Source organism: Gadus morhua, chromosome 13, assembly GCF_902167405.1.
Source record: "Gadus morhua chromosome 13, gadMor3.0, whole genome shotgun sequence".
NCBI classification, from domain to species: Eukaryota; Metazoa; Chordata; class Actinopteri; order Gadiformes; family Gadidae; genus Gadus; species Gadus morhua.
This window is the reverse complement of record NC_044060.1, coordinates 13,780,347-13,805,522: the sequence shown is the minus strand read 5'-3', so window position 1 is coordinate 13,805,522 and position 25,176 is coordinate 13,780,347. Positions and strand designations below refer to the sequence as shown.

At 43.3% G+C, this 25,176-nt stretch overlaps 1 protein-coding gene across 1 annotated transcript in view; it reads left to right on the top strand.

Annotated features, from left to right (window-relative positions):
- Positions 1–347: 347 nt before the first annotated feature.
- asic1b (acid-sensing (proton-gated) ion channel 1b) overlaps positions 348–25,176 on the top strand; it is a 148,536-nt gene continuing 123,707 nt past the window's right edge. Inside the window, exons 1-2 of the mRNA XM_030375948.1 lie at positions 348–1,574; positions 11,825–12,020. Of these exons, the coding sequence (XP_030231808.1) occupies positions 1,213–1,574; positions 11,825–12,020 (558 nt within the window). The 5' untranslated portion in view covers positions 348–1,212. The remainder of the gene's footprint in view (positions 1,575–11,824; positions 12,021–25,176) is intronic.

The following is a 25,176-nucleotide window of genomic DNA, read 5'->3' as shown; positions in this document are numbered from 1 at the left end:
TGTGGCGGGTCCGTTTGCGCGTGCATGTGCTTGGAGCTCGCCCTTGGCTATCGAATGTGGCAGCGAATGTTTGGCTGCAGGCGCCTTTTTTTTATGCTACAGCCCACGTCAACGATTCAAAACGCATCTATCTCTGTCCGACCACTATCTGCTGCGCGTGTTATGAAAAATGTCAGCTGTGTTCACAATCGAATTGGTCTGATTGCTCCAAGGTAGCAGAAACCTACTCCGGCGTCACCCAATGTAAAACACGTGCTGTCCAATCGTTGCTCTCTTCTGTTTGGGCGATTTCAATTGATCTGGTATAACCATATAGCCTGGCTCATTCGGAGGTTTTCTTAAGGATTTATTTCACACGAGGCATAGCGTTTGAGGATTACTATTGTTATTTAAACGTGATATCGTGGCATCACCCACGGATAACGAGCCCACGGAGTATTTCCCTGCATGGTTTGGTGGCGGCTCTGGATTCGGAGGAAGTCAACCATGCAGTCGCGTAATCTGACACATTCTGCCCCACTCTGATGCGGCTGTTCGCTTTCATGTCCAATCCACGTACTTTTCGGTATTTTGATGTTTAAAAGGACCGGGGCTCGCTTCGTTTGCCTTCCCATACGGCCGTAAACCCTACCATGAGGAGTACAAGCGGTGCACTTTAGTCGCACAGGAGAGAATCATTCTTACCGTACCGTTTTATCCTCGTTATTTTTTTTATTGTTTAGGAGGAAGAATTGAGCCCGCCCGATTGATCGTTGTTTCCCACCTCTAACGCTTTCGGAGTTGAATTATCAACTTGGCAATCGCTGAAGTTCGCGAGGAGCAGAGAAGACCGCGTTGGATTCCGTCCTCGCGCGCTCGGGACCCACTGAAAGACTGTGACCCTAACCGAGGTTCAGACGTGCTGTCGCTTTATTTATTCTTGCCGTTTTTTTGGGTGGGCAAACTAGACCCAAAGCGCCGTTAATCTCTTTGGAAAATGCTTCTAAATTGCCACTGGTGAGTGTCGGGGTGCTGCAGGGTGCCCGTGACGCAACGTCCATCCCCACCACCACAGACTGGGTGAGGAGGAAGAGGGATATAAGGGTGCTTGGGTATAGGCGTAGAAGGGCGTGAACTCTCTACTCAGTAACCTCCTTCCCATTAAAACCCACCAGCCCAGTATTTGTCGTGCACACATCTGTTCCCCCTTGGTAAAGTCATTCCGTCGCCGCCATGGACCTCAAAACGGAGCCGGAAGAAATGGAGTACAAGCAGCCGGTTCCCATTGAAGTTTTCGCCAGCAGGTCCACGCTGCACGGGATCTCGCACATGTTCACTTATGAGCGGATGTGCGTGAAGCGCAGCCTTTGGATTCTATTCTTCTTGGGCTCCCTGGGATTGCTGGTGCTCGTGTGCGTGGACCGCGTGCAGTTCTACTTCCAGTACCCCCACGTCACCAAGCTGGACGAGGTGTCGGCGCCGATGATGGACTTCCCGGCCATCACTTTCTGCAACCTCAACTCCTTCCGCTTCAGCCGCGTGACGCGCAACGACCTGTACCACGCCGGGGAGCTGCTTGCCTTGCTCAACGGCAGGTGTGTGTATATTTTTGTGTTTGTGTGTTTGTTTGTGTGTCTGTGTGCGTGCGTGCTTGCGTACTTGTGCACTCCTTGTATGTTTGTATGTATGTATGTATGTATGTATGTATGTATGTATGTATGTATGTATGTATGTATGTATGTATGTATGTATGTATGTATGTATGTATGTATGTATGTATGTATGTTTGAATGTGTTGAGTGTATTTCCCTAAAGAGTAGTCAGAGACATGTAACACATCTATCTATCACACCTCTTCACATGTCACTATTCTCCAGTGATTGGTCAATAACCCGATAGCCCTACATCCCAGAGGGCTGCCTGTCAAAAAATAAACATTCCTTTTCGATGATAGATAATTACAAACAAAATGTTACCAGTTGATTTAACATACACAATTTACAGAATATTTCAAGTAATTTGGACTTTCAACCTGCATCCCCATGCCCAAACACTACCTTGTTTTTCTGATCAACTGAAAAATGTAAATGTCACTTTGAGGTATTCCTACAAAGTGCTGCCCTCTATCTAACACCTTTCTACCTCACTGTCTCTGTCAGATGCCCCAAAACACACAAAACCTTTTACAGCTCTCTGAGAGAAAATATGCACTGACTTAACCGACTACAGACTGTTTGTGGAAGACATAGTGTGGAGGTTTGAAGCACTTTGTGAAACAAGACTCTATATTCTATAAACAGGACCTGGCTTATCCAATGACACATGTCGTGTTTTGTTCTTCCCTCAAGGAAACAAGGGTTGTCTAGAGAAACACGCACAGGCTGTAGATCACTATGCGTAGTGGGATGGGGAAATGGTGTTTAAGATCATGGGGATGTTGACATCATGAACCAAAGCACTGTTTTAGGTCCGAGACAGGTCACACAATGATTTGACAAGATTTAGATGTCTGGAAATGATTATCAATAATGTTCATATGATGACCTATCGGGAATAGGCTTTTATTTTATTTTATTTTGCTTATTACACAACTCAGAAAATCCTACCATCATAACTTTTGTGGAATAAGTTAATTTACAGACAGGATAATAAACTGTTATGATGTGCAACTCCAGATAATAAAGTTGAAGTAAATCAGAATATCCCTTTCATAGTGGGATTTATATTGTAATGGACAATCGCTGTTAATGACAAACACTTGCGTTGAAAAAATTGTAACTGAGATAGTCCTCATCTGACCTCATGGGGTGCATCGTCTGAACCACAACGTTGAAGTGAACAGCAGACCGCACAAAACGACAAAACATAACATCTTGCATTGGGTGTTTTCTTTTGTACTTGAAGTCCCCATGGAGTTCAGTTCAATGTAAGATGGCACTTAGGTGGGGATAGCATAACCATGGTGTGTGCGTGTGTACGGTGTGTAGGTATGGATGTATGTTTGTTGAATCTTTTGTTTTAACATGCAACAATTTAATCATGAACTACTGTTCACTTTAGGGAACGGTAATTTCATAAATATCCAATGTGATTCTTCACTTTGTTAACATTTCATCATGGTGTATCCCAATGCGACCACTTCAATAGTAGATGAGCAGTAGAGTGGATCTAAGTAGATTAAAGTAGATCTTTACCCAGCTGAGGACAAGCTATGCGCCATCTACAAACATCCCCCCAGACAAGGGTTAATTTAATTATTTTATCCTCACCTTGTCTGTGATTATTCAGGTTTTGTGAACAATGACGTCCGATCCAAAACCTCTGTGTTTTCTTGGCTCTTTTATTTTATTTTATTATGTACAATTCATACACAATATTCTGCATGGTTGACTTGCCCACGTGGCTGGTGTATTTTTAGCGTATTGATCCACACAGGGCTTTGAGAACATAGGCACTTGGCAGGAGTGTATCTGTGTGTCTCATATGAATTTTAAGTCATACCAATATATAGTATATACATTAAAGAAGGCGGATTGCAAAGTCTTGAATTTATGTGTGCATGTATGTATATGTACTATGCATACATGCATGCCATGTACACCTTCCAATACCTTTTTTTCATTTTGGCAGAGGTATTATCAGTGCAGTCTTTCATTTAGGCCCTTATAACAGACCGCTTTTTAGCAGCTGGGGTTGTTTTCTTTGTAATTGTTATCATTATGAACCAAGCGTTTTGCTCACTGCTTCTGCGTTGCTGAGTGCTTCGCTTTTCATTCTGCCTTGGGCCTCTCACGTTTCTGGCTGACTGCCCTGTCCGCCCCGAGTTGGAAAAAATTCAACTCAAGAACCAAAAAAAAGCCCAGCGTCTTACAGGAGGTGTAGATATACTTTGATTGCTATGCAACAGTAAAAAGATACATCATGCTATTCAGCTTTTTTCTCGGCTTCAACAAAAAGGCAGTGCAGTGCGCTTCGCCTTCAAAGTTTTCTACGCGATCAGGCACTATACTTTCTTGTACTAAAAGCTACTAACAAAGAGTATTTTAATTGTTTTTATCAGCTCCGGTCCAGCAGGTTGTGCTTATAAAGAGATGTACCAAAAGTTTGAAAGTCAAACGAACAAAAAAATTGAAACGACTAAGACTACAATGAAACATGTCGGGCCTAAGCAGCATCACTTCAAGCCAAAGTGACTTTGAAATGAAGATAGAGACTTCTGACTTGGGGTGGAGACTACAAGCAGAAAGCAATTAACTTGTCTCTGGTAAGCTGTGTGCTGAGCAAGGCTTTATCCCCGTATAATTAGTGTTGTTTGTGAAGTTACTTTGCTGTCCCAACGATAACCACTATCCTGCCTTTTTTCACTGTGTTTCTTGTCCCTTGATTCATTTGGCCTGCCGTCCATGCACCCGACCAATGCCTTAGTGACCGTCGCTTTAGTGCTACAGGTCAGTCACGCTCTCAGCGGGGAGGAAAACAAACAACAACAACGTATCAGTTAAGATCCAATTAAGATCTAACATTAAGATCCAACATTAAGATCCAATTTTATTTTTCAAAACTCTCCTTTTGTACTTATGTCCTCGTTTGTTCAATGTATTTACTCATCCTGTCTGTCAAATATATTATTTCTTCAGATATCAAGTTGCATCAGGACGGCTTTTTGTTTGGTCTCTCAGGGTTATGAGGGGTAGAAAAACATATGAACTTAAACAAAGGAGATAGAAAAACAACACCTGACAAAATGAATGCTTTGACCAGAATCTGTGAGGACCTGACACCATAATCATTTACATAGTTTCATTGACATTAAATAGTTGATATACAAAAACAATATATTATTATTGCATAAACAAATGTGAGTGTTTGATTTTTTTTTACCGTTCATTCAGGAAAACAAGCACTTATTAAATCTTTCTCCAGGCAACCATAGCCACACATGGCTCAACTTGAGACTGTCATCCAAGTGTGTTAAATGCTGGCAGCCAGCAGATTTCCCACCAAGAAAATCAATGGCATCTTCCAAATGTGTCTTTTGTGTGTGGCAATTCTACTAAACAGTGCAGAAAATAAAGTAAATCACTTAATTTCTTTTTTTGCAGTGAATATAATGCCAACGTGATGATTAGTAAATGAAAGGTCATATTGATTTTGTAAATTGTAATGTTGTGTGTTGTGAATCAGTGAGGCACTTATTTAGCATAGACCTTAAATTGTGCCGTTAGTGGTTCTTAGCTGGCCCACTAATTTGTACCAAAAGCAGTAGGTCTAAAGGTAAAAAAAAAAGATCTGTGCGTTATCTCTGTTTATATCTAATCCATATACACTCTGAGAGGTGTTGGGATTCAAGGTCTGAACTAGGGAAAGACCTAGACTATTACGATGTCATGGTCAAATGTGTTTTTTATGGTCATTTCCAAAGACATTATTCTGCTTTGGAACCATGCCCATTTCTTCTCTCTCTTTAAATCAGTAACTGGTGCGATGCATGTAGAAGGCTGCAGGGTACTGATCCTTGCCTTGGCTTTTAGATCTAATCCGATCTAATCAATCAGAACAAGTATAGTTGAGTAATGGTAAGTGGAGGGCAAGGTTTGATTATACGCTAGTAAGATGGCACTAATACAAAGTGCTTTTTTATTTATTTATTCTCTCTCTTGTATAAATGCAGACGCTATTAATATATTACTACTTTGTAAAACAAAGTCATTTGCATTTAAAGTGTGATTGCTGTGTATCCGAGAGTCCAAAATATGGATAGGGAGACATATTGCAGTTTAGCGATGAGATCAGGGCCCTTATAGACTGCATGTCGTGAAGACCCATCCTTGATAGATGTCACATTATAGAATAGCTTCCCTCCAACATTGCAGTTTGTTCGGAGAGTTGCATGTTTTTGATCTAACGCTCTCACTCTCTTTTGCGGTGTGGTTTTGAGAAATTAGTGGATATTGTGTTCATAATAGCCAGTCTCATGTGCATTTGCATTCGTGTGGCGGTATTTAATATTTATTTTCTGGTGCTAAGATATGAGAGTTGAATTGACAGTGGGTTCAGCCTCACCCCTCCAAATTAAATCAGTAATATAAAATGAGACCGCGAGAATCTTTGAGTTTGCCTGCTGCCTGTGTGCACTGTGCAGTACACCGGCAATAATACCGCACACCGGGCTAGATGGAGAAGATATAACCTGATTGTCCCAAAGGAAATTTGTTTTGGACACGCAACTGTATCGGACATTCAATATTCCTACGCATACATTTCATGCAGGACAGCCAATATAATGGCTAAGACAAAATGAACTGAAGCAACTCATATGTCATCAGACAAAATAGGGTTTATTATACATGTGCTGCTTCTGAATGGTGGGGGACTGGTTAGGCCTCTACCTGAGAACAGGATCTTGTTGTTGGTGTAAGACATGCCATCATTTCAGTTGATCATCATCGCCGACATCATAATTGTTATCGTCATTGTCATCATCATCACCATCATCATCATCTGAGGTCTGACTGTGAAGTTGACACAGAAGAGTTATATTTTAGATTTCCTTCCAAGTGGAACTCCTACAGCTGAAAAAGGTACTTAAAGATGGTGGAATATATGAGTGAGACTTACAAAGCCGACAGGCATTTGCTGTCTCCACACTGACGGGTGTAGGTTTGTTGAATGTGTAGGAATGTGTATAAGAAGAAATGTGTATATTATATATTGTGGCAGACGCCAGGGAGGAGTGAGGGGAGTGGTAGGTCTGGCAACCTGCTGGCTCCACCCCCAAGCCATATATGGACTTCCTCACTTTAACGAGGTGAGCCTGGGGATCATTAAGCAGGGGTGCTTGGGCTTAAAGGAGGTAGCAAACGTCAGACAGGGGGGGCTGGAGTTGGAAGAGGAGCTAGGGCTAGCAGACGACAGGCAGGATCTGTGTGATCGCCTGGAAGCACGGAACGCCCTGAGAGAGAGAGAGACAGGTGGAAGGTGTTGGACGGACTGGAACACATAGGAGGTGGATGACCCTTTTCCCACCCTGGTTTTCATTTACTCGGTAAATAAACCATTCTGCACTGGAACTGCTGTGTGTTGTGTCATAATATCTGTTCAACTTGGTAGCGTGGAAACCCCACACCCACTGGCCCGCTACAATATGTATGCATGTATGTATATATTGTATAGTATAGTCATAGTTTAGTGTTGGCAACACCAGGTGTAGCATTTAGTATTGCAACTATGTGAGCCTCAGGAAAACTTTAAATACATCTGCTGACGGCCCAAAGGGAATATATTTTAGTAAGTGCTGGATTTGTCGAGGGAACTTTGGAGTTTACAGAGTGCGACCTGTGCTGTGGTTGTCAAGGTGATTTGTTAAGGGGAAGTGTGCGTGTTTTCCCTCAGTTGCCCCCACCTGAGGGAGTGCCATTGTGCCAGAGTTCTCCTGTCTTCATTAAAACCACATTCCCCGAACCGCTAATGGGGAAGTCAAGGTGTTCATTCATTCTGGAGGATAACGCACTGCAGGCAACCCTATCCCTTGGATTGTGTGAATTCAATTAAGGGCGTAATTGAATAATTAGCTCAGATTTATGAAAATGATGTGACGATTGTTTTGTCACACGGCTTGGGTTTTTATCACGCATTGTTAGTGGCACGGTTCTTAAACTGAGAACAGCAAGTGCGATTTTGTTTTCCTTTTCTTTTCTCCCCAGCGCTACCAAGTTCATATTAAGTGCTTGATGGCGTGCCCTACCTGTTCAAAATCCCATCTCGAGAATCAGAATGTGTTTCTGAATTGGTTCCTTTTACTCCGTCCCTGCGATACCCTTCCCCCCCCACCCCCCCCACCCCCAAGGTGGTGAGACCATGCAGAGGCTCTTTTTCGTTGATTCGCCTCGCTCACTGACGGAAAATTAAAGTGCCAGCGGCCCCCTAATCCAATTTGGTCTCCCCCCTCCCCCCCCCCGTTTGCATGGGGAGAGCACGGTGCCTTGCTCTTGGGAGCAGTGGCAGGGCGATATTAAAGAACCCAGCCTCAGTGCCGTGATTGTATCCGCTTCGGCTAAAGTCTCTCGGTTCGCGGATCCGGGCACCGCGTCTTAAGTGCTCTCCTGGCAGCTTTATGTCGTTTGAAGAGGCGAGCTGGAGGGACACAATTCAATTAATTTCCCAAAACCAAACCACAACAGGCTAGTCTTCCTATTAGAGAACGGCAGTGTGGCCAAGCGGATCACGGGCAGACGGCAGTGGCAAAATAATCATACAACATCCCCCCCCCCCCTCTTTTTGGTTAAAGATGTACCTTTGTGTTCAGAGTTCATTGCTCTCAAAACGAACTGACGGGGAGGAAACAAAACACCAAACCACGTGCACATTACCCGTGGTTATGGGCACGTGGTTTGGTGTTTTTCTCCAGAAGGAGGAGAATTACTTGTTTGGAAAGCCTTACGATTCATATTGCTTCCCACATTGTTTATTGTTAATGTGTGGAGGGTATCATTTGTACAGTGACGAGAGATTTGTGAGGGACCTTATTCACGAAAATATAACCCAGTTGGAGCGCCACACTCGCCTTAATGCAGAACAGTGATCTGTATAAACTGTAGCTGCAACAGAAGGGAATGTTGGAACTAGAAAAGAAAATAAAAAACATAACTAGCCTGTTTTGGCTTCACGAAATGTTTATATTTTCATCTGTCTATACTACTTTAAAAAGAACTTTACATTTTCTGAAATGTCGTAACATATATAAGCCTTCCTCTCACAATGGTAGCTGAAGCATTTAACCTCTGCTGTATAATAGGCTAGGACGTTGTTACAAGTGTTATAGATTTAAATATAGGGGAATATAAAGAAGGGGATAACAGGGATAACATTGAAGCACATGAGCATGTGATCACACAGGTCACTGCAATTCGAAATTAAGGTTGGACAAGTGCAAGGTTTCAGTTAAGGAAACGTTGATCAGGGGATTCGTGAAATTACCTCCACTTTTTAATGCATCTCTACATTAACGAGTTAGCGCTATCGTGCGTCTTTGGTTAACGCAGTCACCACCGCAGTATACTTCAGCACCTTTGCGGGCTGTTTCTCCACCCTCAGTCCCCCCCACAGTTCAGATGCAACCTAGCACCGTTTCAGTTTGATGACGATATTGTCTGAATCCCTTGAAACTCATGCACAGCACAATAACGGCAATCTTCCACCGGCGATGCATACCCCTAGCCCCTATGACTTGACATGAAGCAAAAACTGATTGCCACCTTGAGTGCAATTGATGAGAACATTGGAGAGCAAAGGTCTATTCTGTTCTCCTCCTAAATTATAGTGCTGATTGTGTCATACCGAAATGCAATACCGAGTATTGCGTTTCGTTCTGTTTGCAACGGGTAAACAATTGTCGCTTCGGCAGACCATGTCTTGGAATGGCACTCAAGTGAAAAATATGACCCATTGCTGAATTTATGCAAAAGGAACATGTGTTGAACAAAGTTTTAAATTCGAAGGAGATATTTTCAACCATGCCCAATACCCCAAGGTATCATGGTCCTTCTTGATTAAAATCGATTAAAAGGAAATATTTGTCCAATACAAGTGTGGCTCCTTATCTCATAATGCAATTTGTATCTTTATGTCTGACTCTCGCAAAGACTGACAGTCTCTATCAACACCGTCGCCATCAAGCTTTGGGTGGCGGTGGCGGTGGCAGGGGGGGGTGGGGGGGAGATGAACGTTGCTCTTTTGACTGTACAACTATCTCCATGGGCGCCCGCCTGCGTCTTAGCGAGGCAGGGCCAGGCTATTTAATGAAGGTTAATTAGAGCCAGAGTGGGGTGGTGAGCAGGTGGTAGAGCCTGTGTGGCTTGGCAGACGAAGGTACGCAATGAATAACTTCCCCAGGATTTGTTTTCTCCCTCTCTTTCTGTGTGTGTGTGTGTGTGTGTGTGTGTGTGTGTGTGTGTGTGTGTGTGTGTGTGTGTGTGTGTTGCAGGCATAATATACTACCACCACTACTCAGAGCTTGAAGGGGGGGCTGGGGTTAACACTCCCTGCTTTTTAAATGCACGATATGATTGTGTTTTGCACGTCAACATAATTGGACCATATGGTGGATAAATTGTTAGTGAACTGAAAGCTAAATTGCACCCATCTTCAAGTAAGTGTTGGAGGGCTCTCCAGTTTGATTACAGCATTAGAACCCATGCCTTTACCGTCTAAAAGCACTGCTCTTTGAGCCTGTCAATGTTTAATTATACCACAAAATACAGAGCCAAATGGTCTTTGTGGGGAAGAGAAATACAGCATTTATGTTGGATTTCTTGCCACGTTTACCCTGCCCATCACATTTCACAATAACAGGATACGTGAACAAAAATGTATGTTTGATCTAAATTGATCTGCTACAAAATAACAAAATAAAAGTTTTTTTGCGGGATTGAATGGGTCAGTCATTCTTGAGGGTCAGTCTGGAAAAGAGTAACGGTATCAGCGTATCTACCATGGCAATACATGAATCAAATCGTTTCATATTGATAAATAAAAAAAAATATCATATGAAATGTTTTTGTTGGTGTTTTTCCTCAGAACATCTTAATTATCATCAGAAGTTAATAATTCATAATTAATAATTGTGTACATTTTGTGTAATACAGCATAATCCAGCATAAATTATGTTACAGTGGGTTAATTATGGTGGATGAATTTACCCATGCATTTATTATGTCTTATTATTACTCAACTGGTGTGTCTGTCTGTCTGTCTGTCTGTCTATCTGTCTGTGTGTGCATATTTGTGTGAGTCTCTGCAATTCAGTATCAGCCATAACCACTTATAAGCACAATGTAGTCAACATTTCAAAGTGTTAACTGAGTTGTGTGTGGTGGTTCTTTAGCTATTATATTCGTAGGCTTATAACAAGCATAATCAGCATATCAACGATAACACAGAAAGTAGGGTGAGCGTGAGCAACCATTCTCAATGTGTCGACTTTTCCTGAACTCAAATAAATACAAAAGCCACATTAAGCAAGTGAAATTCCCTGAATCTGTAGTTTTTATATGTAATATTATATATGTACTCTGTATATTTATGTGATATATACACATAAATATGTGATACTCTATATGTGATAGATATTTATATATATATATATATATATATATACACTATATAAAAAGGAGTTTGGCTGGTGTTTACTGTTCAATAATTACTGATTACAGCTTTGTGTGTGTGCGTGCGTGCGTGCGTGTGTGTGTTTGTGCACATGCGCGTGTCTCTGTACATAGTTGTGCATGCATATTTATTGTGGGTAATGAACATAAAACACTTGCTCACAACACCATGCATGTCCTTAGTCAAGGATAAAAAATGAATGAATAATAAAATTCCACAGTGTGGTACAGAAACGTCCCTGCAATTAAGCGCCACGGGGCAAGAACGACCTTGTTTTGAATCACAGTGTTCCCGATTCCAAACTTTTTGGTTACCTTTTATTGAGTTTTAGATGGAACACGACACAGGGAATTTGATTCGGGCCTCTGGGAACACTGCTATGGAAATCCTCTGTAATTGTACAGTGTAACATTAGAGTAGTGCTCGGTGGGTGCGCCGTGGATGAACCCTGCATAGCATTCAGCTCGTACCGTTTTGAGGACAGGTTGTGCATAGTGTACCTCGGTACTTTCCCCTTTCCATCACTAAATAGTTATACGCGATGATGATGATCACATGCTGGGCTTTCCTATAGTAAGACAAAATCAAGTTAGACTTTTGCAAATTGTGAGGAAAACCATCAACCCACACAAGCTGAAGGCTCCTAACCCTTTTATCCTGACTCCCCTGGCCTCGGCCTTAGGTACGAGATCCGCGACACCCACCTGGTCGAAGAGAACGTGCTGCAGGTGCTGAAGGAGAAGGCGGACTTCGACAGCTACAAGCCGCGGCCGTTCAACATGCGCGAGTTCTACGACCGCACGGGCCACGACATCAAGGACATGCTCCTGGCCTGCCACTACCGGGGCTCCGAGTGCAGCGCCGAGGACTTCACAGTGGTGAGTGGGGACCTGGTGGGGATAGCGCTGGTTGCGCACCTCAAGGTGTTTTTACACCCTTATCCGACAAACGCAGACCAACCAACAAACCAACCAACTTCGAGCAAGTGTGCCGGAACCCATTGGTGGTTGTTGGTTTTATTTTACTTTTGTTGTTGGGTTTGTGACTTACCAAATGTTCTGAAGTTGTGCGTCGGTGTGTCCATTCCTGTTATGGACAACAGGGGGACAACTGATCAGCTGTGGCACCGGCCCCGCATCTCTTAATGCAACACAGTGCAGTCGATGTTGAAGGGTTTAGCATCTACTCTCTGCTGACCGCAAAAAAATAACCATTTCCGATGTTTGCTTTTGGCGACTCTCACTTTGTGGGAGATTTATGAGCTGGCACCTTTCCCCGGGAAAGTAAAGCAGGCTAAGACATAATAATGGACTGATTTCCTTTTTCTTTTTCTTTTTTTTTTTAAGCAGTCATAACTCTTGGTGACACCCCCGCTCTCAGCCACCTTCACCGTGGCACGGTGCGGGAGGAGAGGGCGAGAGAGAGGGAGAGAGAGGGGGGCGGAGAACAATAGCGCAATAGTGTGAACGACTCGCATCTCGGCAGCCAGTGTCGTGTTGTGATTGTGAAACACAAAAGACCCAGGTGTTCCTAGCCAACATATGAGCCTGTACAGGAGGCTCACTAACTCCACCCCCCCCCCACGTCTCCAAACAGTGAGAGACGACAAGAGCTAATCAAGCAATTTTTTGTATTCAAAATCCTTTTGCATGGCAGTGTTGTGTGTGGCTATGTGCGTGTGTGTGTGTGTGTGTGTGTGCGTGTGTGTGTGTGTTCGTATGTGCGCGTGTCAGCCACAGATACTGAACACCTCTTCTTCACTCATCTTCCCTTTACATTGGCTCTTGGTTCTGTGAATGCTCTTAAATCAACAATAGGTGTACAAGTAATTTGCTCTGCCATGCATCGTTTCACAAAGTCATAGTTATTTCAAGAAAGCGGGAAGATATTGCCAAAGGCCCGCTTTCTTCGCACAGTTAATTTGTTCTTGCGGTAGAAGAAGATCTTTCTTTTATTAAACTGCTTGTTGTCACCATTAAAATTGTACCGTGATGTTTTTTGCCTTTTAACTGTTTGCTGAAATTTCCAATTTCAAAAACGCCTGCTGTCTTAACTTTGATATTGAAAACAAAGTGACATTTCATCTTGAATAATGAATTGAATTCATCCTCACACAAAGCCTAATGGGACACACAGGAGACACTCCCTTAATTTAAAGCCCCTTCGGTGCCAAAGAAATTTGATTTGTTTCACAGAATTTGATTTAACCCCATAACCGTGCACACGTCAATACATTCTGGCTATGATTACTGTTACTGCCATGTGTTTGCATTGTTTTGGTCAAGTCTTACTTTCAAGTCTCTTTCTTTCTTTCTTACTTTCTTTCTTTCCTCCTGTCTACCTTTCCATCTGACTCTCGATTGGGATCTAAGGGTCCTCGCTCTTCCTCTTTTATTTTCGTCATCTTACCCCGTGTCCCTCACTTTTCTCTTCATAGCTCTATCCTTTTAGACACTTTCCAACTTCTGTCTCCCTTTGTTTTCCTCTGGCTTTCCTATCCACCAGTGCCCCCCTCCACTGAATCAGCGTATCCCAGGGCCAAAAGAGAGCCATAAAAACCCATGCTGAGTGTTTACGATGGCTGGGCCAGGCTGGGCTGTCCTAAACAGGGCGGTGACCATGAGATGCAGCCTATGGTGGCACATAATGCATACACCGAGTCCTACCCCCCCTGCAAAGGCTGTGTGTTGTTGTTTATTCAATGGTCTCACAGAGCCAGACTTTCCGTAAAGGCAAGTCTGGGACGCAGTGTTGATTAACTGTCGAGAACGCCCTACTTGTCTTGAAGAGGTTTTGATTGACATGCAATTATGACCAACCATCGACCGCACTTCGGGAACAGTCCTTCAAAAGAGAACTGTGGTAAAACAAACGTGATTTAAAATGTGATTTACGACAATGGGTCGGCGAGCCGAATACACCCACAGATGTAAATGTAATGAATAAACTTTTCTTACGTTCCTTGTAGACGCTGCACGGCGTGACTTATTCTATTTATAGGATGTACAGAAGCATGATGATGTAATGTGAAGGAACGGAAGAGACTTGCGCCCGCTAAATAATAATCCTATGTGGATCACAAGAGTTAGGAGGCCTCGGTCACAGGGCATTTAAAGGGGTGCCCGCTAACAGTGGAGAGCCCACAGCGTTTAAGAATCAAGCTGTTCCTAAATTGTGGTGGAAGACGTGGCCAGACTCCACTACATTTGTTTTCGAAACTTCTCTCCATTAGGTTGGCGCAGTCCTAATGCAATCACATCAGGTTAATAGGGAGTCCAGTTGGTTATCTAACCATCTATCTTTTGATGGATGCAGAGACTGGGACCGGCTTCTGCGAAGCAACTACTGTATCACTAATGATTTTTATAGCAGTTTCAGGTCCAAGGCTAGGTGTTGAAGCATCCATGAGCCTTGCTACCAGAAGCAAAGGCTGTTGCTGTAAGGGCGAGAAACAGAATGACAAAAAATAGCTACTTAGCCCTTACCTGTCAATGGAAAGGCTGTGACTGCACACACTCTCCACCATAAATTATATGTATGGATGTGACAAAGGTTTCTCTCTCTCTATTTGACAGAAAGATCTATTATTTTGTCTCGCCATTTTCTTTGACCTCATACCATTAGCTAATTGGTTGTGGTTAAGGAATATAAACGCTACAGTTAAAAGCGTAGCCTCTGTTCTGTTGCTGAAGGAGATAATGAAAGATAATGGCCAAAGGAAAATGTGAAGACTCATTCATTTCCCTGACCAAGACTTCCTGTGTTTATGTGGGTAGGGGTGCAAGCTCGTCACCTTTCCGCGAAAATTCAGTTTTTCCCGAAAATAGGGCATCCAAGGGAATTGCGTAGATCTGCAAAAACAATATTGGGGGTGGGGGGCGGGGTCTACGTCTCATCAAAGTCATCAACGAGTACAAGGCAGAGAAGGATTCAGGACTTTGCCATGATGTTGATGCGCTGATGGCTAAACTCTGCTGCTACTCGTTTGCTCGTGGAATATTGATAATTTTATTGACAATTTAGATTGTTTTCAGTGAGCTATTAACAAGGTAACATGGTTAACTTTATTTGCTTTTTTGTTAACATTGCTCATGCTGCTCTAGAAACAATATTTATTATAATTATTTTTAAATATTAATCATTTTTAATCTTTCTGAATTTATTATACATTTTATAAAAATAGCAAGGCAGGGAGCCTGCAGTGGAGTCAGAGGAGGACAACCAAGCCACAGTGAGGCACATAGCTGCTCAAGCACAAATAATGTGCTTTGGTAGGGTGGGCTGGAGTTCAGGGGGAGGGGCGGTATTGTGTGTTACTTATATTTTATTTATTTGTCATTTCACATAATAAATACAAACCTTAAAATTCGTACAGATGCGGGTTGTTCTTATTGTTAGCACTGCTTCATATACTAGGTCTGTATATCACTAAAAGGCTTTTATGTTTCACTTAAACAGAGCTTGTTTAAAAATATGTAGCATGAATTGTAGGAAGGGGCCTTATAAGGCGCAACACATAGCTCATTTACTTTGTTTCTGACGAAATAAGTCACCTTTGTGCGCACGTGTGTGTTTGTGTGTGTCTAGAAACAAGTTGCGGTATATTTGGTGGGGAGTATAAGCCTACAGTACACGGTGTCACTGGTGAGCCGTCTGCCTCCACATAAAAGCCTGATACATGATGGATGATTGATGTTGCAACCTACAAGTCGGTGCCTCTGGAGTGTCCAGACCCCCACGCCCCCACAGCTGGCTCTCATCAAATGTGTGAGCTCTGAAGTTTAAACAAGTTGAAAGGGATAAAAAGTTAAATGAAGACACACAAGAGAGGAGTAAAAAGAGGTTTGAGTGAAGCTCATCAAAACAAAGAAACGAGGGCAAGTGGTGTGTGTGTGTGTGTGTGTGTGTGTGTGTGTGTGTGTGTGTGTGTGTGTGTGTGTGTGTGTGTGTGTGTGTGTGTGTGTGTGTGTGTGTGTGTTGTGTGTGTGTGTGTGTGTGTGTGACAGTTACAAAGCTCAAATGACGAATCCTACAGCAGTGACTTCAATGCACGAAGGCAGAACTTAATTAGATAACCTGCTTCAATAACAAGCTTATGGTAGCTCAACATCTCTGCGGGAAATGCGTCATATTATTTGGAAAAGATAATTGCATTAGATCATTTTGCAGATCATTTTGAATTTTGAAGCATATGAATTTATTCATCCATGTGCTAGTCTCAACACATTTGAGTTATGTTGACGGGGGGAATGTTTGCTTGAAATTACAAAATATAAGAAGGGTGTTCACTGGAATTAGCATTAAACAGCTGTTTGCATGCATCGTAATGGTTGTACTTGGCAGGATACTTGAGTAGTAGGGTTACAGTGTCCCACAACGTCCTACAGAATTGTCCTGATTACCGGTATTGGACAGAATGTCCTATCCGTCTCTCTCTCTCCCCCCCCCCCCCCCCCCCCCCCTTGCTCCGCTAGTGTGAAGTGGAACTGCCTGCTAATTAGATTTGATCAATAGACAAAGCTTGTTTGAGGCAGCAGCTCCTGGGATCATATTTCATAAACACTATGGAATGTCCCGTTACAGTCTCTAGGGTCTTCTCAGAGCGTAAACGCTACACTTAACCAGTCACTTAAGTGTGGGCTTCGTCTTGCTTTCCGTCTTTACCTTAGTTTTTCCTCTCGCCGGCTTGAAATTGACAGCGCTCTGCTTAATTAAGCTTTGATTGAAGCTACTGGCTTCCCAGCTCAAATCCACTGCTAATTATTTTAATTATATTGAGTATGTAAATGTGATGGATGGTATTACCGGGGAGGAACTTCAATTTGAGTTTCCTGTCAGGGAATCAGATGTTAGAAAATACATTTGTCAGCTGTTTCCACAATCTGAAGAGATATAAGATATATATATATATATATATATATATATATATATATATATATATATATATATGCATAGAGCCATGTGTTAGTTTCACCCAACATGTCAAAACTGATCATTCGTCCCATCAGTTTTTTGGCAAGACAATTCCAAAACCCTTGAGGAGGGACAAATCAATTCCTTATCACTGAAGTGCCCATAGACAGGGATCAATTATACCATTGCTGAGTAATGGATCTACCCCAGATGAAACAACAGGAGCTCTTTGCTCGGTTACTTCACAGCGAGCTTCGTATGAGGCAATTTACATCAGAAATAACATGCGATCTGTATCGGGCCAACGGAAGGGGGCTATGTATTATGCATGCTAATGCAAAATGTAAGCGCAACACAGCTTGCATTGTGAGGCGAATGTGTCCAAGCAGTGCTTGAAGCCCTCTCCACCCGGCGTCAACTCACTGGCTCTCCAGCGTGCTTACCTCGGCGATACATCATTTATGCCCGGGGGTACCTCATGAGATAATCACGACTGCTAATTGTGGCGTTGGTAGATCTTCTCAGATTTACCAAATGACTGTGGCTGCTATCTTCTTACCGGTCGGTGTTTCTCTTTGACTCGGCCGCTGCAGTGATCTAATTACAACCCACCGTGCACAGTGCCTCACCAGGACTGTCTGTTTGTGCTGCTTCCTGGGAGAAAAACAGTTTAAAACGAGCCGGCGTCCAAGTGTGTGACACATCTCCCCGTGCCTGTGGCTGTGAGGAGGATTCTGGCAGCGGGCCTGACTGTGTGCGTGTGCGTGTGCGTGTGTGTGTGTGTGTGTGTGCATGCTGTTGGCCTCCACCCGTCTAGTTTCAGCAAGGCTACAGTTGAAAGGCGGCCCGAGTCTGTGTTACAAGGAGCATGCAGGGAAACGACGTGAATTTGTGATGCAGTGCCGGAGTACAGCTCCTCGCCCGAGGTTGTTTGGCAGTGTTTGTTTTGGTCAAGAACTAAAAGACACGCCGTCCTCATTTGAATGCTTTGCGTTCGGGGAGGAAAACAAACACGGAGTTACATTGTGTACTGGAGTGGATCTCATTCTCTTTGAAGGGTCAATGGCCAATGTGTCCGGCAACCACGGGGTTACCACTCTCGCGGACGGTAGGCAGAGTTCCTTTTTAGCCCTGCCTTACCCTCCCCTCTGTCAGGGACCCCTGAGTGAGAGAGTGAACAACACACCCCAGCCATGTGCAGGCAGACCTGCAGACCTTGAGTTGATGTGGTGATCACACTCTGCAAATGGAACCCCTGCACCCCACACTCTGCTAGCAGGAGGAAGGACCCCAGATACACACCCACTCGGCGCCAACACACACACACACACACACAAACACACACACACACACACGCAAGCACACACACCCAGGCATATGCACACTGCCTCTAACGTACATGCACGCACACACGCACGCACGCACACACACACAAACCTACAGCCAGACACCTACACATAAACTCGCACACAGATTGGATACATAATATTGGTCTCAAACAGCATGCAATCGTTGCGTCTTATCTGGGATTTTAATTACAGACTGAGCGAAATCGCGGGGTTATGACAGATCAGAGAGCGAGGACGGAGGGACGGGGGATACAGATTGAAGCGCGGCAAGATCTGAGGAACACATTCAATCTGTTTGACCCCATCGTCTCTCCCGTTCTCAAGTAATATTAGAACAATTTATTTTATTTTTTATAATCGGGCAGCGGAACTAAGCAACACGAGACGGGAGAGAGAGAGGGAGAGAGAGAGAGCGAGGGAGAGAGCGAGGGAGAGAGAGAGCGAGGGAGAGATAGAGCGAGTGGGAGAGGGGAGAGAGAGAGAGAGAGGGAGAGAGAGAGGGAGAGAGAGAGAGAGAGAGAGAGAGAGAGAGAGCGAGGGGAGAGGGAGAGAGAGAGAGCGAGGGGAGAGAGCGAGCGAGAGAGAGCGAGAGAGAGAGAGAGAGAGAGAGAGAGAGAGAGAGAGAGAGAGAGAGAGAGAGAGAGAGAGAGAGAGAGAGAGAGAGAGAGAGAGAGAGAGAGAGAGAGAGAGAGAGAGAGAGAGAGAGAGAGAGAGAGAGAGAGAGAGAGAGAGAGAGAGCTTATCCCTTAAAGAATCAATTAGAAGCGCTTTAGCTGAGATCAGAGGCTGTGAGCGGCCCTGCCGGGGATGCAGGAGCCCTGAAATAGGGGCGATGATGGAGGCCAATAGGGGGGGGGGGGGGGGGGGGGGGGTGGCTGTTGTCTGTCTGAGGATCAGAGGTTAACAGTTTACGGAACGATAAATGGAGAGATAAATATACAGTTAGATGGCTTGTAGATGACATGATGGACAGATTGATTAATATATGGATGGACTAATGGGTTGCTAGGTAGATAGATATATCAATAGATGGATAAATAGATGATAGGTAGATTGATTAATTGATAGATTGACATAGATGAATAGGTATGTGTGTGAATAGACAGATTGATATATAGATAGATGAATGCCTGCCATACTGGCAGGTGGTGTATGATGTGCTCTGCATGCTCAGTTCCTGCCAGCATGCATGCAAGATGTGTATTAAGTGCTCAGCTCGCTCCACTCTGCTGCAAAAACACCCATGCAGGGGCCGTGCCGTGCGTCTCGGGTGAGCTATTTAGATCCACACGCAGTCTTCAGGGCCTAATTCAAATAGAGCTAGCAGGTAGCACGCTACCGGCTAACACAGCTAATTTACTTCCTTGGCTCACGTCTCTTCTTCTCTCCTCCTGTCTCCTCCTTTCTTCTATTTTCTTTGTTTCTCGTTTCTCTTGGTTGCTTCTCTTCTCTCTTGTTCCTCCTTGTCGCTCCACTTCTTTTTCCTTTCTTCTCTTCCTCCTTCTCTTGCCCTCCCCCTTTCCTCATTTCACCTCTCTTCTCTGTCCTCAATTCTCTTCTCTCCTCGGCTCTCTTCTTTCCTATTTTCCCCTCTTATTTATGCTCTTCCCCTCTCCCCGGTTCTCTGTTTCTCTTCTCTCCTCTTCTTTCTCCCCTTCTCTCTGTTTCTCCTCTCTCTTCGTTCTCCCCTTCCCTCTGTTCTCCTCTCTCTTCGTTCTCCCCTTCTCTCTGTTCTCCTCTCTCTTCGTTCTCCCCTTCTCTCTGTTTCTCCTCTCTCTCTTCGTTCTCCCCTTCTCTCTGTTTCTCCTCTCTCTTCGTTCTCCCCTTCTCTCTGTTTCTCCTCTCTCCTCTTCATTCTCCTCTTCTCCTCTCTGTTTCTCCTCTCTCTTCTTGTTTCTCCTCTACTCCTCTCTTCTCTCTGTTCTCCTCTCTCCTCTTCCCTATTATATTCTCTCTGTTTCTCTTATCTCCTCTTCTTTCTCCTTTTCTCCTCTCTTCTCTCTGTTTCTCCTCTCTCCTCTTCCCTCTTATATTCTCTGTTTCTCTTCTCTCCTCTTCTTTCTCCCCTTCTCTCTGTTTCTCCTCTCTCCTTTCTTTCTCCCCTTCTCTCTGTTTCTCCTCTCTCTTCGTTCTCCCCTTTTCTCTGTTTCTCCTCTCTCTTCGTTCTCCCCTTTTCTCTGTTTCTCCTCTCTCTTCGTTCTCCCCTTTTCTCAGTTTCTCCTCTCTTTTCCATGTTGTGTCATGTTTTATAATGAGAAAACATTTTTCCCCATTGACTTGTTTAGCTAGAAAGTGATTGTTATGTTGATTGATTTTGCTGATTTAAGCACGGCTTATTACAGCAACTGCTAATGGCAAAGTGAGTCGGGTCTCTTGTGTTTATACAGATAGCTGATTTTTCACAATGGGATGGCAATATTGACAATGGGACATTATTTGGGTCTGACATTAGCTATTAACAGCACATAACCAAATAAATTGAAACGAGGATCATTTGAATCGTGGATCTGATTTTAAAAACATTTTACTATTAATTTGTCTAGGCTAGACTGTACATCATAGTCAGATGAATGCCAATTCCCAATATCTTTGTCAATTATGATATTACTACTCCTCCTGTATACATTATTTATATATATATATATATATATATATATATATATATATATATATATATATATATATATATATATATATATATATATATACACTATAGACACACACCACATTACTCTCATTATTGCTGTACTCTGCTGTCAAGTGAACGGCCGGAGGCCCTGTCATTTGGCCAGGATCATGACAGCCGGGTCAAACAGATGTCATGTTCCATATTCTATCTACCAAGTTTCTCTAGACCTGAAGGTGAATGATTTTCCTTAATTTTGTCCTACAAAGGAAAAACACAATCTCGTCCTGATTTTCACCTCCTTCTCGGGTATACCTTCACCTCCCCAAAACAAACATGTTTCCAGGACAACCTTCCAATTGCCTACCGTATACTGATGTACTTGACCCGAGTTACTCAATTGTCGGTTGACTTTGGTTCGGTTCAGCGAAGGTTTAATGTAGAGCTGGGCGATTAATCGATTTTTAATGGTAATTTGAATTAATGGTTTAGGAAGATTTTTTTAAAAGAAAAAGCAATTACTATTTTATTTTTTTAAAGGTTAAATATCTCACATGGCAGCATGCACTAAAAAAGGTGAGTGTTTAGAGTTTGCTTAAAGTCTGTGGCAATAATAAGCAGCAGCACATTACATTTATTCCAACATCTTGAACTGATGCACGCAGCAGAGTCGGAGAAGTGTGTTATGTATTTAGCTTTTGTTAATCATTGTTATTCTTCAAATACAATCCAAACTTAATAAAAAAAAATATTTTAATTTTTAGGCCAAATAGCCCAGCCCTATGTAAAAATCACTTGCACGCGTTCAGCTGCTACCTCGATGGTTACCTTTTTAAATGTGTGCTGTTTTCTAGGCATTGGGGTCAGAAAATGTTGCTTGTGTCGCAAAGTTTCAGCACGTTCTCCCCGCATTGACGTGTGATGGGATGTCGGGCGTAGCCAGAGGTCCAACATGTGCTTTGATTTGCCCACCCAATGTCAGATCAAATGCAGAGAGATTGATGTTGTCCGGCCTGTGACACTTCCATGCTGCAATGCAGCCGAGATTGTCTCCTCCACACACAGACTGACAGACGGACAGACAGACGTGGAGTACGATATATTTTAAAATTTTAAAATATTTGCATTGTACATATCCATTGCTATGAGCTAGATATGGAATGTGTGGAAGGCATACATTATTATTAGTAATTTTAGTATATCATTATCTGATACGTCTATGACTTCTTTAAACCTTGGTTTGGATATCGGTAGTGATATTCTGATCGTCTGTCCCTCTGTCGATAGTTGAGGTTGTTTGAATTACAGCAGACTAAGATCACGCCTTAATGCAATACAGCATCGTCACTCAATGATCAAACCATCTCCTTTTGTCCTTGTGCTGTTCTGCTCAGCAATCACAGCCTGGAGGAGACAACACATCTGATGTTAATCACTTGAGATTACAAGGGGGTACAGAGGCGGGTAGGACTGCACTCAGCAGCAAACTAGCATGAGGATATTGAGCCAATGGAGGATCCACTACTGTACCGTATGTTAAATGCTGTAGTGCACTGCTGTCATACATAAAAGCTGCTGCTAGAATCTGTTCCTAACAATGTCTGATATTCAATTAAATAAATATTGATTTGATACCAGGAACATTTCACTCAACATTCATGAGTAATGTCCATTCTGCAATGGCGTCCTTAGTTTTTTTTATCATAGATTTTCATATTGGAATGACATTGTAAATATGATGCAGAAATATACACCGTACAACAATAATGATAATATATCTATCAACAAAGATAAGTAAAAGATGACTAATAAAATTTGTATTGCACGATCATTTTCACTGTGTTCTTGCTCTACCTCTATATGTTTTTATAGATCAAGGTAGTGCTTCATCCTAAGGCTTTCAAACCTCTATCCTGGCTTTTCTCTTTTCATCTTATGCGAGGATCTCCATCACTTAGAATCTCCTCGAATCACCGCTCTCCCATCTGCCACTCCCTTCATCTCCCTACTCCCTTGTGACTGACTCTACACGTTATGCTCTCATTGGTCAGGGCAAGGAATTGTAAATCACCAGCATACACTAAACAGGCTGCTGAATGTGTATCAGCGACCAACCCTATGTGTGCACGTATGTGTGTGTTTGTGCATATGTGCTTGTGTGTTCTGGCCATATGTGGGTCCATCATTTGAATGCAGCAATCCAAATAATGTATAATGTTTGTGTGTGGAGAGGTGTGATAGTGAACATGGGAACATGTTTGTGCTGATATACTGTGTGTGTGTGTGTGTGTGTGTGTGTTTTTATCTGTCCGCATGCATCTGTGTTTATATCTGTGTATTCTTGCATCGGTGTGTGTGTGTGTGTGTGTGTGTGTTTGTGTGTGTGTGTGTATGTGTGTGTGTGTGTGTGTGTGTGTGTGTCCCTGTGGGTTTTTATCTGTATGTGGTTACATCCTTTGGATGTGTGTGCGTGCGTGCAGCCCGGTGTGTGTTTTCCCGGGCGTGTATCAAACACATTGTAATAGCGGGGGGCATTAGGTGGGGGAGACCTGCTTTAAATGCTCAGATCTGGCAGCCCTGGCCCCTGAGTATGATGCTGACCTGCAGCTTCTGTTGCTTTAAAGCTTCAAAAAGCGAAGTGGCTGTTTTCACGCTCCCTGGATTTAAGGCTTTCACACTCCTCAGCTCCTCTGCACCAGGAAAACTTGCCCCTGTTTCTGAAAGATTACCAAGTGGAGCAGGCCCGCCTTCCCTGCTGTTGTTCTAGTGTGTGTGTGTGTGTGTGTGTGTGTGTGTGTGTGTGTGTGTGTGTGTGTGTGTGTGTGTGTGTGTGTGTGTGTGTGTGTGTGTGTGTGTGTGTGTGTGTGTGTGTGTGTGTGTGCGACTAACAAAAAATTTATTTAGCCAATAAAGTAGGAATATGAGTGTGTACGTGTGTGTACATGACGTGCACCTGTGTGTCTATGTGTGTGTGTGCATGGGTGCGTAGTACGTTGTTCTGGTTGTGTGTGCGTTAGGTGTGCATGTGTGTGTGTTTGTGTGTTAACATCAGCATGGCCCGATATGAACTAATGAGGGATTTTTCCATCTGGATTTGCGTGTTGGTCTCATTCCCTGGGAGGAGCGGGGTTACTGCAGAGTTCTCCTTCCCACCGATATAGACAAGTAATTCTTACTTCTACAGCCGCCCTGACAGCTGCAATGGATGGGCCAGGGCCGGGGTTACAAATCAGTAGTCTCCGGGGAGGGAATGGTGGTGGTGGAGAAGGTGGTGGAGGTGGAGGTGGTGGTTGTGGCACAGTGGTCCGGGCTGAAATTCGTCAACGCCACCTTAATTCTGTCCCAGACTTCTGTCGATGTCCCGGGGCTAACACGCCGATCAGATGAGTGCCAAGGACCCTCGGGTTAGAGAGGGAGGGAGGCAGAGAGGGAGAGGGGGAGAGGGGGGGGGAGAGAATTCTGTCATTAATGTTTATGGAGATTGGTAAGATTGACAAGTCCTTCTCTGACCTACTCCCAGGAAATAGTTTGATTCACTGAACCCCAACATTAGCATATGGTGCATTATTATAATCCTACTTGTCCCTACACATTTAAAGTGAATTTGTTATTATTTAGTTATTTTGAATAATTTTTAGGCTGATAAAAAAATGTTACGCAGTTGATGTCTGCTCTTGGTTTGCTTCCTGAGGCAGCTGGGTTTTGTTTATTTCCCTATGGCGGCGGACCTTTGTGACAAAGTATCCTTGCAAACCATTAGCCATTAGCCATCCTGGCTAAATATGGATAAGGACAAGGATAGAGTTGTATACTGAAGTGTGGGCGCACTGTTGTTGTTGTTAACACCAATGTCACATTCTTTAAGAAATATGCCTTTCAAGACAGTACATTTTTCTGGCCTTGATGGATTTTTCTGAAAATAATCTATGTTCAAACGATATAATTTAAATTAAAAAACATTTCCCTTGTGTTGATCCAACATTAATAATGTGATTTACCATTTAAATATCTATTATAATTAAGATAGGGAGAGAGCGCGAGCGAGAGAGAGAGTATGGTGTTTGAGTTATCATAGTGCCAGAGCCAAAAGGCCGGAGGTTGGGGGGGATAGTGGTGCTTGTGGCCCCTGGTTCATTTGTATTAGAT